This window comes from Sinocyclocheilus rhinocerous, unplaced genomic scaffold, assembly GCF_001515625.1.
Source record: "Sinocyclocheilus rhinocerous isolate Xijiao unplaced genomic scaffold, SAMN03320098_v1.1 scaffold675, whole genome shotgun sequence".
Lineage (NCBI taxonomy): Eukaryota > Metazoa > Chordata > Actinopteri > Cypriniformes > Cyprinidae > Sinocyclocheilus > Sinocyclocheilus rhinocerous.
Window position 1 is genome coordinate 71253 of NW_015629520.1, and position 15783 is coordinate 87035.

Here is a 15783-nt window from a genome sequence, read left to right on the forward strand (position 1 = left end):
ATGCTAAATATATAAATATTAGCATGGGTTTTAAACCATAATTGACGATTTAAAACAATATTTTTTTTATTATTTTAAATTTAACATTTAGATATTTTTTTTGTGCTTTCCTGAAGCTCAAACAGAATGAGCACTTGCCTTCAAGCATGCAATTTGTGGGTCAAATTGACCTGCTAACATCACAGTCATAATATAAATTTCACAGGCAAATTTCACAACACCTCAGAGTGTCAAAACATTGCATGCATGTTCATGAGCCTAAATGAGATATAATTTCACAATTTCAAGAAAAACATCCTAGGTTAATTTCCCACAACTCAAAAATGTGCTGCGGGTCAAACTGATCCTGAACATAATATAAGGGCAAGACTAAGATTAATCTATCATCTTCTTATTTCCTCCACCAATATGCTTTTAAATGGGAAGTGAGATGTCATATACACAGACGGATAGATGAATGTGCTGTTGTTGGCATATGTGCGTTGTATTTCAGGAGGTTGAAATGACATTGCTTTGTATTGTAGTGGTGGTGCTTTGGGGAGGAGAGACGGTTCCTCACAGTCGAGCTCAGGAGGAGTCCTGGCAGAAAACTCTGGCTTTTCTTGAGGAGCATCTCTATGACAACAGCAGAGAAGTTACACGCTGCTAACCATTTATATACTGTATTTATAATTGCAAGACTAATTCATCTTCATTATGCCTTTTTACAGTAATAATGAATAGATTATTAGTATTAATCTAACAAGGGTTCATTTAACCTGGAACATAATGAATGTACCCATCATTTTAACATAAGACAAGGGCTAGAAACTCAATGAAAAAACGAGCTTGATTGTAGACTTTCACCTTTGGTCTTTGCCTCCAGTAACTTGAAGTCACTGAATCGGACGTGAGGGCTGTAGGGCGGCTCAATAAGGAGACCCGTTCCAGGATACGAGAGAACCGTTAGGAGGTGACTGTTCCCGGCCTTCTCCATCATCTTCTTCATCTGCCGAGCAGGAAATGAGGTTGGCTAAATCACTGGCCTGAGATGAAATAAAAGTGCTGAAGACGAACATTTTAATGTGTTAAACCGATCGACTCACATCCGCTGCAGATTCTGAAGCTGGCCAGTTTTGATCGTTCTCACCAGCTATTAAAGGGATAGTTCACCCAAAAATGAAAATTTGATGTTTATCTGCTTACCCCCAGGGCATCCAAGATGTAGGTGACTTTGTTTCTTCAGTAGAACACAAACGAAGATTTTTAACTCAAACCGTTGGAGTCTGTCAGTCATATAATGGAGGTGAATGGGAATCACGACTTTGAGAGACAAAAAAACATACACAAACAAAATCAAATTAAACCCTGCGGCTCGTGCATTTTCATTTTTGGGTGAACTATCCCTTTAATCATACAGGGCATTTGATTTCACCCATCTGGTAAAAACAAAACCCACCGTAGGAATTGCAAGCACATGACTCTTTACAGTACAAAACTGCATATTATGCACCACTAACACAGTAAATGTATCATTTTCATACCTTAACTTTCTTGGAAGGGTCATTTGGTATTGGCAGCAACAGATCCCGCCAAATTATTCTCATCTTTTCATCATAACGGGTTTTGTCTACATTCCTTGGTATTGACAGAATGACAGACGTTATTAGTATATAGTTTGTACTGTATAATGTAATGTATTTTAATTGTTTTAATTGTATTTGTCTGTTATGGGAAAACAGTGTTTCACACTTTTGCAGTGCTGCATAGCCAAAGATCCTTTGAGCAGCATGATGTGACTCCCACTCACACAAACCACACAACCACAAGGACAGAAAAATACATTGCATCACTGACTCTGCATCAAATCGCCACTGTACTGATGTACATGAGAACGTGTGACGTATTCACCTTTACAATTTCTGAGTATGCTGTCAAAATCAGCGTTACAGAGACACCGAATGACATCCCCATCACTGCCAGTCTGTCAGGACGCACTTTGGGGTGTTTTTGTAGAAATGTGAACGCAGTCTTAAAAAACATATATTTGATGTGCTTTAAATACTTTCAAGGTACTGTACATATGATGGTATATACCTTATTTTCCCTCTCCCATGTGTGAATCAAATTGTGGGAAATACTGAAAATTGTATTTTAAATTAATTATAATTTAAAAATTATAAATTAATTTACATATAACTGAATTATTTTAAAATCACTTCAGCATTAACAAACATTAAATAATGTCAGATTAGTTAAAGTATATGCAAATAAATAGTAGAAATGTCATTCCATTTTAATAAATATATTATCATATACTGTACACTTTTTGGAATAAGATTTTTTAATGTTTTTAAATAAGTCTCTTATGCTTGCCAAGGCTGTATTTATTTGATCAAATAAAATTGATGAATAGAAATAACTTTAAAATGGTAGTGTATCACGGTTTCCACAAAAACATGAAGCTGCACAACTGTTTTCAACATTGATAAAAATAAATGTTTCATGAGCAGCAAATCAGCGTATTAGAATGATTTCTGAAGGATCACGTGACGCTGAAGACTGGAGTAATGATGCTGAAAATTCAGCTTTGCTTCACAGGAATAAATTACATTTTTAAATATATATAAACTGAAAACTGTTTTTTTTATTGTAATATTATTTCACAGTATTACTAATTTTACTGTATTTTTGATCAAACAAATGCAGCCTTGGTGAACATAAGAGACTTCTTTCAAAAACAATAAAATATCTTAATTATTCCAAACTTTTGACCAGTATTGTATATTCAGATATAAACACACATGAATTACTTACCTATCTGTTAATCAGAGTTATATTTGTAGTTGTTGTGTAGCACACATGTATCTCAAAGTAGGTGTTGTCCACGTGATGGAGCTTTCCTGCAGCATTCAGGATCCCAATGTATTCCAGGGCCAGCGAGACATAGCCGTGGGACGCCAGGAGCGCTGAGCGATACTCAACACGACCCCCCTGCCCTCCCCAGAGGTCCAGCACGGCAGGAAAGGGGCCAGAGCCTGCATTACAAAACCACACGCATTTAAATGGAGAGTCCCTCAAGTCTCTATAAATGTAGACAGAATGTAATGATTTACATTCATCTAAATGTACAAGGTCACAGAGTAGGTTGGTTTTAAAATAAATGCTTCTCTTGTGGCACAATATAAATGCATATTTCATGTGTTGTTTCTGGATATTTTGAATTTAAGCCTTCACTTTTGATCATTTTAATGCATCATTGCAGAATACAAGTATTAATTTCTTTAAAAAAAAAAAACCTTAATGACCCCAAATGGCAGTATAAGTAAATACATTTGTTATAATTAAATATTAATTAATTAAATTTGCATATTATTTAAAGTATATTCTAATTATTATTATATATTTATATTATTACAATTGAATATCATATTAAAATATTACACTATACCAATGATATATGGGCAAGGACTGCATCTAATGACTAATCCATACCTGAGGGAATGAACAGTGTCCCCTTTATCTCACCCTCTATCACTTCAACGCTCTGGACTTCAGGGGCCAAATACCAGCGTTCAGCAGTAGCTGATGTGAGGGGTGTGTGATGCTTGAAGCCCTTAGCAAGGTGTCCTTCATGCACGGAAAACACGACTTTGACAGGTGTCTGGACATTGTTCTTCCGCAATCTGTCAATTCAAATCAAAATTATCTGTAAATTCAGTGCGTGAGGGTAAAAGATTTTCCCACGCAGATTTCGCATGAGGTTTAAGTTGGTCACACAAATCCACTGCATTGACCAACAGAAAGCTGCTTGGTTTGAAAGTGACTTCTGTGTGAGATGTGCTTCATGTATCATGTATCCCCGTGAAATATTGTGACTCCACTTTTAATAAAATTCTCATTTCGTTTTCAACCAAAAAAAATACCAGCATACATTTTTGCAAAGACATATAGACCTCAGTCAGGGTAGATCCGTGTTTAATTTTTTGACAGGAATGAATTTCAGGCTGTGAGGGACTTAAGTACAGAGCATTCAGTGGATTGTACTGTTATTTAACAACATGGCATGATCTAGGACCTTTAATCAGTGCATGCCAGTGTAAAGTCTATCTGTCACAGCCTTGTTTTCATTAACGTTAAATTCAATATGGTGTCCTTTAAAGGTGCAATAGGTAATTGTCTTCAGAAACATTTTTTGTTATGCTGGTTGAAAGTCTCTTCACATCCCGATAGCAATCATTAAGTTAAGTGGTCTAAATGTATTTATCTATATTTATATATTCTGTGGAAGGCGTAGGACCAAGAAATGTTCGTCCAATCAAAACGCCCTGCTCTATTTTGCATGTCTCGCTTAGGCATTAGTGCCCGCCCCCTTTTTTAGTGTATTTTTCCACTCATTTCCTTTTTTTAAAAGTCTTTGTTAGAGCCATGAATCAAACCAATCAGCTACGAGGTGAATCACAACAGTACAAACTTTGATTTGAAGCAAAAAAAAGTTTTGGAAAAAAAATAAAAAAATAAAAAAATGCAAGACTGTGTTTTTAACAGCTTTAATGAACCCAATTAAGCATTGTAAAAGACAATCAAATTAAAAACAATTGAGAAATATAAAACTATCCATTTAAAGTTGTTGACTGTACAGGTGCATCTCAATAAATTAGAATGTCGTGGAAAAGTTTATTGGCAAATATGCATATATATTTTCAAATATTTAAGTATTTTGAGAGTGTGGGGAGGCTCTATTACGTCATTTGCGGTGCTTCATGGAATAGGCGGAGCTAAGCTCGTTTGGTGCGATTTGCTCACTCCAGCTCTCTGATTGGTGGAAATGTCTTTACAGCATCGTGGGTAATGTAGTTTTTAACAATGGATTCTGCTGTTAAGCATGACTTGGTGTCAAACTCAATTCCTGGAGAGCCGGAGCCCTGCAGAGTTTAGATTCAACCCTATTTAAACTCACCTGATTCAGCTAATCAAATCTTTCAGGCTTATTTGAAAACTACATGGTATGTGTGTTGGAGCAGGGTTGGAACAAAACTCTGCAAGGCTCCGGCCCTCCAGGAATTGAGTTTGACACCCCTGATTTAAAACATGAGTTGAAATATTGCAAAGTTATGGCTTCAACAAAAGCATATTAACAATTTCCCTAAGAAAATTACTTGCATTTTTGCCTCTGCAACCCGACTATTGCACTATATTGACAATGGACCTTTTATTCCCACAAAATTTTGTTAATGTGAGCACCTTTATGATAAAATTCTCGTTTTGTTTTACACAGAAAAAAAATAAATTACAGTATACAGTTTTGGGACGACGTATGGGGAGTAAATGATGACAGAATTTTATTTTAAGGTGAACTGTCCCTTTAAATCAGAAGTTCATTACATGTGCATGCAATATAAAAAAGGATGGTGTGGTTGTTTATCTCTCTCGCTTTAGTTACTCACCGGCGACCTGGTTTACATTCAGGAACAGGTCTCATACCCATGCAGGGGCGGACTGGGACAAAAATTCTGCCCTGGCACTGTAGCCACACCGGCCCACATTACCACACCGACACAGCCCCACCCATGGACACACGCATGCACTACTTACATTTGTGTACAGATTGTGAAATAATATAAGCAGTACCATATATGTAACAGATATTTAAACATTTAATGTATGTGTATTATTATAACCATAGAGAAATCGTGCAAGCGATAAAAATCTGTCCTATGCGCTGTTGGCCCGTAAAAACAATTTTATTTATATATATTTAGAAAAAATCTGACCGGCCCACATTAAGCAAACTGGTCCGGCCCCTCTGGCATTTGCCAGAATTGCCAGATGGCCAATCCGCCCCTGTACCCATGGCTTCAACCCCCTCAAATGTCCCGCCAAGAATTTCATCTCTGGAAACTGTGTATTAATAATTAAGTAAATCCTTTAATGATTGAGAAAGCTTTTAGAAACAAAACAGTGATTGTATGAAAGTTTAAGATGAAGCAGTGTACCTCCCTGAGGAGTCGCTGGTGTAGCGACCGAACGCTTGCCAATCGTCTCCATCTTCAGAGTGACTCTAGAAGAGTGAATTTAGAATCGGCAGGCAAGTCTTTCACTTCTACCTCTACTTTTTCATCAACCAAGCAACTCGAAGGATGAACAAAAAGCACAGGACTCGTCTCTGCCATGTTGTACCACAAAAATGGACACTGGAATTGCTGGAAAAGGTCTAAATGACAAACTGTGGCAAAGGCTTTTATAAGACGTTTGACCTGGTCATTGTCCTATAGCGTGGACCTGAAGTTCGTGGATAAACAAGCCCATAAAAACATAACAGGTTATTGATACTGATGATAAAAGGCTCATATAGATAGTTTGACCAAAGTGACAGGATTTCTTGTCATAAAAGTTGACTAATTTTAGAACACTGACATAAGATGTACAAAATAATCAGATCTGTAGAAAAATTGGGAATGTTGTAGCCTTGTTATGAGGGAATTGTTGATTGTTTACCTATTAATTATTTACTATTGTTTATACCTAAAGCAAATAAATTGCAATCAAATCTTGTAGTAAATGCAAACGATCACTGCTTGTTTCCATAAGAATATAGAAAGTATCTAATATATACATTTTAATTTAAAAATGTAACTTTAGGTGTTTGGATATTTATTTTGCTGAAGTTGATTTATGCACTAATTTCCATTTGAAAAGCCGTCACCTTCACCGTAACGAAGTCTGTTGTTTCTCTGGAAGATCAAGCTAAAGTATGACATTTTAATTGAAAATTAGGAGGTCAAAAATAAATTAAATATAACATTCATGGATGAATCATTAAGATGCATTTGGAAAACAGACAGGGGGATTTTCCACATCATGCCAAGTTTAATATTTGCACACAACTACAGAGCAACAAGCTTAATGGTTTTTAGGGAAGATTTTAATTCATGACAAAATAAAACGTAACAATGATTGTCTGAACATCAAACTTTACGGAGCCGAACATAGTATATTAGCACAGCTGAAGTGATACATTGTAACATGGGCCCTAAACTACTCTTCAAAAAGCTGATAGCACCGCATTCAATGTACATATCTAAAAATAAAAGACAATTAAAAATAACTCACTATCAAATAAGTAGTTCAAATATTGAAAATGTAGAGGTAAATCTGCCTTGGTTGTAACATCACAATAACGCTTTACTTCAGAGAAGTGATTCATGGTGCGCCTCCGGCGAATATGAGCTCCAGGGCCGCTTGGATGTCTCCGCCGGTGGCCTGCAGGGCTCTCAGGATGAGCTCCTCATCACGGATGCCCATGTCCCGCAGCTGCTGGAGCTGCGACTGCCACTGATTCTAAACATTATCAAACATAGTCGATCCAGAATCAGTAATGCCACTTTAAAAACGAAAATGATATTGTGTTCAGACTTCACTGCATATAATAAGCAATAGGATTCGTGCACAAGCTGTGCTAGCAGTCATAGGAAGAATGCATGCATTTTCTGCGACATCTCTATTTGAGATGTTTGAAGGGCTTATGACGGAAACTATAAAGATGATTCTGTATGTCGGGTGGTTACTCACGTGTAAGCTGGACATGCTGGACACCTGCAGGGCCTGCTGCAGTGCCTGGTTAAACAGGTCGTTGGTTATAGGAGTGCCTGCAGGGATTGGGGACACTCCTGAAGAGGGACCCTGTCACAGACATATTCGTTTTTTAAATTAGTGTATGTGAATCGAAAACATCATAGACACATCATAGAAATGATGTTTAAATTCAGGGTTCCCACGCTTCATGAAAGTACTTGAATATCAGACTTCAAGTCTGAAGGATTTTCCAGGATTCAAGGCCTGGAAAGTACTTTATTATTTAAGAATTAAATTTGAAATAAATTTTATTTAGTAGAATGGTGCTATTTCAAAATATTGTCCTATATGCGCTGTCCAAGACAAAACGAAACAGCGCTAATGATTGGGGGTGGAGATGGGGTAGCGCGAGAAAAAAACGTAGCATGTGAGCTGATGCGCAGCCCTGCGTGAGAAGCAGTGCATTTGCGACTGAAAACTACTGCGTGCGACTATGAAAAAATATTTAGGAGCACCGGTGCGACTGACCAGATCAGCATATTTGTGTTTGCACTCAGGGGAGCTTTAAAGGTTTCTAACTTACTTACAACGTGTTTTTGCAGCGTTGAGTAATGTATCACAGACATATCTGTTGATTCCTAGAACACAACGTTAATCAGAATACACTCACTGCTCAAACACCGGAGTTTTGTTCGGTGCCAAGTTCTGCAAACTCACGAATCCTCTCGTTATAACAAACAAAGTGTAGAATTCAAACGAATCAATTGAATTAATGATTCAGTGATAAACTCAGTGATTTACCTCCACCTACTGGCAGTTTTACTTTCAAATTTAAAGTATCTTTTCTGTTATTCATTTAATATTTCTATATTCAAAATTTTATATTTAAGACATTAACCTCAACATGAATTTATGAATTTAATTGCACTCATGCCAAAAAATGCCATTACAAAGGTGTAAAAACAAAATTCCCTGTAAATCACTTTAAGTCAAATATCATCTCGTAATGGGAAGGCTAATATTTGACCAGAATTTTCGATTATTGATTAGAAGGTGCTCTTGAAATTTTTGACTGTGCTCCTAATTTATTTTTTATTTTTTAAAGAAAAGAAAGCGTAGAGCCCTATTTAACCACTTTTTATTAATTTAAAAATTTAGAAATTCTTTCAAGAACTCCATTGACTCCAATGGATTTAATTAAATTCTTTTGAACACGACTTTAAATTTATGAAAACTACATATTCAAAACCTCATTACTCTGACATTTTTAATGTAAATGTTAAGTGTAAGTGAAATGTTAAGAACTGTAAGAGGTCTTTCATGATGCTACATATGCTGGGGTGTGAATTTGATAGGTGCTTGATATAAAATAAATGGTGCTTTAAAAAGTCCTTGAAAGTCTTTGAATCTGGTGTTCATGAAAGAGTAGGAACCCTGTAAATTCCAGCTGATAACAATTATTTTCATTAATTAATTTATTAATTATTATCTGTTAACTAGTTCTGACATTAAGGGGTCACAACATTTTCAACTAAAAACGGAAAACGTTGTATGCGTTTGGCTGCTTATTTACAAGACAACAGCGTTTTGGGGGGATGAAAATGCAAACTTTTGAAAACGGATTTCAAAGTGCAAGTTTTTGAAAATGATACCATTACCTTCTCAGTATAAACTACAAAAACACAAATTTTGAATGAAACCTGGAAAAGGTGACGTCATGCACTTGTGTATTATATGTGTGCACGTGTGTAGTGTTTCTTTGCAAAGGGACATCGCCATCTACTGGCCTGGTATGAATAATGCAGTCATTTTTGCAGATTCGTGTGAACGGGGGCTGTATGCGAAACTTTTTCAAAAACACAAAGGAAAAACATTTCTGTTTTCAGTACATTGTTGTCATGTAAATGTACCCTAAATGTTTATACTGCTTTGATTAAATCAATAAAAAATAAAAAATAAAATCTGTCATTTAGAAATGCTACAAGTGAATTTAGGCATCACAAAATTATATGCAAAAGTAATATTTATTTTGAGTTTTGCTAAAGATTACATTTAAGTGTTATTAAATTAATGTTTTTAAAAATTAACTTCATTTTGGGGTCAGAAAGATGAAGGAAATTAATACTTTTATTTAGTAAGGATGCATTAATACTGTTAATGCACTATTCCTAATGAAGAACAGTAAATCATCACAAACCGACTGGAAGTCCTCATCATCATCAGACATGCCTTCAAAGAGGAAACCTCCTGTAGATTAAAAAAAAAAAAGTTTATGCATGAAAACTACTATGGATCACCTAAATGACCCGTCACATTATGTAAATGGTGGGCAATTTTTCACCTAAATTGTGTTTAAATGGACACCCACCTGGCATGTCACTGTAAGAGCTAGAAGACACGTTTCTGGAGGAGCTGGCGCTCTGTTGGGGCGGCACGCTGCCAGCCACCGAGTGCAGCACCAGGATGATGGCATTTACCAGTGCCGGGTGGGAATTGGCCAATCTGGTGAGATAGTTAAGCTCAGGGTATCATTTGCTTTAACCCAAAGTGCACCACATAATTCAAATGTCACATTCGGAGGCAATAAAACCTCAGATTCAACAGAAGTCAACACAATATGACATTCACACCCCTTTTACTATATTACTATAATGTGACATCAGCCAAAATGGAAAGTCGTTTTAAAAGCAAAATAAATAATTTAATTGTGATTAATTATTATAAAGACTTACGAAAGATACAGTACCAGACAAACTTGACTGCTTATGATTAAGTGCTTGAAATGAAACAAATATGAATTCTACCTAAATATAAATTTATTAACAAATATACTGTATTATTATTATTTCAACATTGAATAATAATAATAATAATAATAATATTATTATTATTATTATGACTATTACTATTATTATTATTATTAGTAGTAGTAGTAGTAGTAGTAATATTAATTATAATTACTATTAAATAATATTACTGATTAATTAATAATAATAACAATAATTCTATTATAATATATTATAATTTTATATATATATTATTATTATATTACAAAAAATATTTTTTTATTATTATATTAGTTAATAAATTATTGTTGTTATTACATTATTACCAATTATTAATAACATTACTGATTGATGATGATGATTATTGCTAATTATTGGGGGAAGTCGTGGCCTAATGGTTAGAGAGTCGGACTCGTAACCCAAAGGTTTATTGATTAGTAAATTAACAATAACATTACTGGTTTATGATCATTGATGCTGTTTTTCTTATTATTATTGTTATTATTATTAATATTACTAATAAGAAAAAACTACTATAATAATTATTATTATTATAACAATTGCTAATTATTATTATTAATGATTATGTTAATATTATTAGTTCATCATTAATAACATTACTGATTTATGTTTACTGTTGTTGTTTTATTATTATTATTTTAAATATAACACTTTATTTTTGTTGTTATTTTTCTTATAATTATTACTAACAATAATAATAATAAATATTATTATTATTTATTTGTTTGTTTGTTTGTTCATTCATTCATTCATTCGTTTATTTATTTATGGATGAGGTGGGGCAGTTCATAAAGGAAATCAGCTATTTCCTGTTGTATGTAATGATGCTCACTTACGTGTCAAGCATGTTTGGGTCTGTGAATTGTATGAAGAGGTCTTTGTCTTGAAGAACCCCTTAAAATGTAGTCAATAAACATGAGTAAGTCTTCAACACGCCTCACATCACAAATCACTTCTGCCTGTAAACATACCTAGAGCCACAGGATCGCTGCTCAGCCCAGGTGTTGCGATGATGATCTGCTCGAGGGATTCCTTGTTGTTCAGCATCTTGAACACCTGGAATGAGTGAACAGCTACTCAAACATGTTCCCAAAGATCCAGAACCAGCAGCACGTTCAGACGCTCGTGTTCAGCAGTGAATCTGTATGCTGCTCTAGTCAACCTACCGAGTCTCTGTATGCAGTGCTGGTGTGAAGAGCTGCCTGCAAGACCTGAAACTCCCTCGCAGCTGCAACCTTGTCCACTGGCTCTATAGAGGAACATACAGGAATAAATAATGGACTGCATTTTTGGAGCTTGCCAGTGTCCATCTGTACATAATTTCATTTGTATGGAAAAGAGCAGCATGAACATTCTGCCTGATGTCTCCTTTTGTGTTCCACTGAAGATGGTAAACACGACTCACCGGGATGGATCTCAGGCTCTGGCCAAGACTTTCTCAGGATGTGCACAGTGGATCCCGACTGAATCCCATAGGACTCCAGAGTCAAGTCATCCTTTAACTTTCTGCCACAGTACACTAATTCTGTAATGCATAAAGATAATGGGAAAACTGTTTGCAATCTTGTCAAGATTCCTCTAGGGGTTATTCCCAGAATGTATAATTGTTTTGTTTTTTTGAAACATGAAACATGATTTGAAGTGTCTTTAGATTTCATCACTATAGGGACACATTTATGTTTTTAAAAGTCATAGTTCCAGCTTATTGACTTAAATTATATTATATATTATGTTATATTCTATTATATATTACAGAAACGTTTTAAACAAATGACAGATACAAAATTTCCACCCCGTTAAGGAAAAAAAAAAAAAGTCTAATAGACTTATAATATAAACCTAAGATAATGTGTCCCTTATTTGATATTATATTAGTTATAAATTGTTGATAATATATTAAAAAAACGTATGAAATGATTTGACTGTTTACTATGTAAACCGTAATATTGCATCCTACTAGATTGGTAATACTTTACTTGATGTCTTCAAATATATAATGCTTTATAATTATGCCTTGTAATGCACCTTATAATGCATTGTATAATCTCATGAATAATTGAACGCACAATTAGAATATATTTAATAGTGCTGTGTTCAAAATATCGATACGACGATGTATCGTCACAGAGATTTGACGATACGAGTATCGATACAGCTGGCCCTGTATCGATATTGTGGCAGCGCACTCAAAGCTATGGAAAGCCATTTCCATACAAAGCGAACTTGCGGACGCGTCGAGTATAAATCATCAAATCATTATCATTAAATCAGCCTTGAGAGTGTGTGCGTTAGATACAGTGAAGACAGCGCGTTAGTTTAGAACGTAGAGAGTGTGTTAATTTGTGCGATGATAACCTACCAGCAATGTAAATGATTTTTTAAATATATTAGAATGAGTACATTACAATATAAATTTATTAGAACGAGTACATTATTATTTATGGGCTTAAAAACAAGATGCAAACAATCAGAATATTGTACCTGGTGGGGAGTGCACAATGTAAACATGAAACATATGCCATTACCTATATTGTACTGTGGTACAGTTATGGAGGCCCTTCATAATGCAGAGGTCAACTGCCTGCTCTGCCAATAGTTAGAAATGGCACTATAGTAAGCAGTGTTTAATAAACAGCTGTTTTTATAAATTCTTCTGAGGTGAAATTCAGTGCAGTCCCGTATCGTGATACGTATCGTATTGTGACTTTGCTGGTGATACACAGCCCTAATATTTAATACTTATATATTCTTCTTAAGTAACCAATAAAAAACAGATGTAGCAGGAAATCTGCAAATATGATGCATTTTAACGTTGGTAACAATTATTTATGAAAAGATCTAATGCATTATAACATACATTATGTAGTTTTTTTTTTTAATAAAAAGCCATTCTGACTAGTTGTAACATAAGTTTAAAACAAAATTTTAAAAGCTATTCATTAGTGGGGTAAGAAATGTCATAAATAACAGTTGGAATATACAATGACACATGAATGGGTACCTAAATAAGTATCAAATAAATAAGTACTAGTAAAGCTGGAATTGATATTAGTAATTAATAGGACAGTTATTAGTAACTAGGAAATAAGTAGAGCACTGTTACCCAATGAACAGCTTTTAGCAAATTTTTAATTGGTACTAGTATAACATATTGGAATACAAACTAGTTTTTTATAATATTGATTATAATATCTGAACCACAGAATCCCAAAGAATTCAAAGTATTTGTTAGCATACAGTATATTGATATAACAATGGAATATTTACCTTTGATTAGTAACAATTAGCAAAGAAATAAGTACTATTATCTAATCAATAGTTATTGAAATTGAAAAGATAGTCACCAAATAAATATAATAATAAAAACTAATAAGCACTAGTAAAATAATAATAAAATGGTAAAAAAAAATAAAATAATAATAATTATAATTATAATAAGCGCAAGTAAAATAAAAAAGCACTAGTAACATAAAATACTATTTCGGCTACAGGAATACATATAAAAAGGCTTAAAATAACGGGCTAAATAAAACCAAAATGAAACCGTTATATAGTTACCCGAGTAACTTGTAATTATTTTAATTTGACTTTGATGTCCACGTCAGATTATAACATTATAAATAAAGGCTAGTCTTTTTAATCAGTTTATTAATACTGTAATAATCTGAAATGTGACAGTATTAATCCCACACTGTCGTCTACTATTATAATCATAATCACTCTAATATTAGCGTCAGATGCTTCGCATTATATGTTACCTATGAGCTCAGGATCTGGTATGGCATCTGGGATCTGAGCTGATACCAGCTGCTTGAGAGTGGAGACCCGATACTCTCCGGGAGGAACATCTCCAGGCTCGGTCTCTGGGAACTGCAGCACTGACTTGGGAAGAGAAGGCTGGTCCAGCAGCTTGAGAGACAGACGCCACTCTGAGAACGCCATCGGTCTTATGCACGCACTAGAGATGATGATATGTGCTGTCTTTGGCAACGCACAGAAATGACCAATATATCTGTCAGTCTTGTAAACGCAATCTGTCTTTGAAATAAACAGTATCATGCGACTGTTTTCATCCGTGCGCCATGACGTCACGCAGGAAAGATTGCGGTTCTGGGAATCGTAGTTTTCCTGATGTGTTTACAGACTGTGATAGTCGCTTATGAACAGAGAGGGCAGTGTAATTATGAAGCGCTGCACTACAAGCAGAGATTTATAATAGAAATAGTACAAATAAAGCGGTTTTGGTACAATTAAAAACCAGCCAAAATAGTGTGTCTTTTAGAAGAGAACCCACAGGGTTATTATTATCATAAAACTGAAGCTTTTTTTTGCTTGAAATAAAATAATTTCAACTGTAATAAATAGAAAAAAAGAAAGAATTTTTAATTTAGCTAGTTGTCAAGGCAACATTTCTTATTTCCATTTATTTTAACTTGATGTACTAAAATAACTAAAAAATAACTTAAACTAAAAATAAAGCTGAAATAAAAAAATAAAATAAAAGTTATATAGACATGTTTTTAATAAAAACGAATAATAAAAAAATTAAAACACACAACAAAATTACTAAAAATTGAAATGAACATTTTCGTTACTTGAAATAAAATAAACATTAACTGAAATGAAATAATATATAAAACCATTTACTTATTTTATTTCAGTTATAGTTTCCAAGGCAACATTTCTCATTTAGTACAACTAAAATTTTAATAAAATTAATTACGAAAATGAACCATGGTTTTACTACAAATAAAACCAAAAAACATGGTTACTATAGTTAAACCATGGAATCCACAAATTAACCATGGTTTACTAACCATAGTTTAACCATGGTATTTGTAGTAAAATTGTGCTTATAGCCTACAAATGGTAATCAATACGCCAAAAAAAAAACATGGTTACTACACTGTTACTACATTAAAACCATGCTTAACTAGTTAGATGTATTAAAAAAAGAATAAGAAAAAAAGGAAAAGACAAGAAAGAATAAAATGACAAACACAACAAAATGACTAAAAATGGAAAATTATTATTAAAAACAATTATAGAATCTCAGTGATACTAAAATAACACTGCCCACAACCAGTCTTAATTAAAATAATAATAATAAAATGTTTTTGAACATGTAGCTGGTTTTTGCACACATTAACCAACTGGGCAAAGTTAGCATTAGCAGTTAGCACTTAATCTCAACGGTTGCTCCGATAAAGGCGGGCATACACGGTGCGATTCTGAAGGTCGGAACGTCGTGAGCTCTGGCACATGTCACGATTGAGTTTATCCGAAAATCGTATGGAGGCAGTCACACACGACACGAATTTACTACGATTTTACAAACTCTGAGGTAAGCATTACGTTTCGCGCCGTTCATAAAAATATGGATTCTGATGACGAAATAGTTTTCTTTGTGGCAGGCGGCTTG

At 34.3% G+C, this 15783-nt stretch overlaps 1 protein-coding gene and 1 pseudogene across 1 annotated transcript; both read right to left on the reverse strand.

The window, feature by feature from the left end:
- Window positions 1-433: 433 nt before the first annotated feature.
- Window positions 434-6152, reverse strand: LOC107739092 (acyl-coenzyme A thioesterase 4-like; annotated as a pseudogene).
- A 747-nt stretch (window positions 6153-6899) lies between these two features.
- Window positions 6900-14465, reverse strand: LOC107739093 (ubiquitin-like protein 7). Its single transcript, XM_016551090.1, has 9 exons — window positions 14120-14465; window positions 11767-11886; window positions 11528-11610; window positions 11333-11417; window positions 11198-11255; window positions 9923-10056; window positions 9752-9801; window positions 7552-7662; window positions 6900-7320 (listed from the first exon to the last, which is right to left on the reverse strand). Exons 1-9 carry the CDS (start codon window positions 14418-14420, stop codon window positions 7183-7185), a joined length of 1080 nt encoding a protein of 359 aa, XP_016406576.1. The 5' UTR covers window positions 14421-14465; the 3' UTR covers window positions 6900-7182.
- Window positions 14466-15783: the final 1318 nt, after the last annotated feature.

What these genes read in the sequence shown, in the direction of transcription:
- LOC107739093 (XM_016551090.1), bottom strand. Translation starts at nt 14,420, where the DNA reads ATGATACTGTTTATTTCAAAGACAGATTGCGTTTACAAGACTGACAGA. An exon ending in AGAGCCTGAGATCCATCCCG is followed by an intron (nt 11,611 to 11,766) that starts GTGAGTCGTGTT and finishes GTTCCTCTATAG; the next exon opens with AGCCAGTGGACAAGGTTGCA. An exon ending in ATGATGAGGACTTCCAGTCG is followed by an intron (nt 7,663 to 9,751) that starts GTTTGTGATGAT and finishes TGTCTGTGACAG; the next exon opens with GGTCCCTCTTCAGGAGTGTC.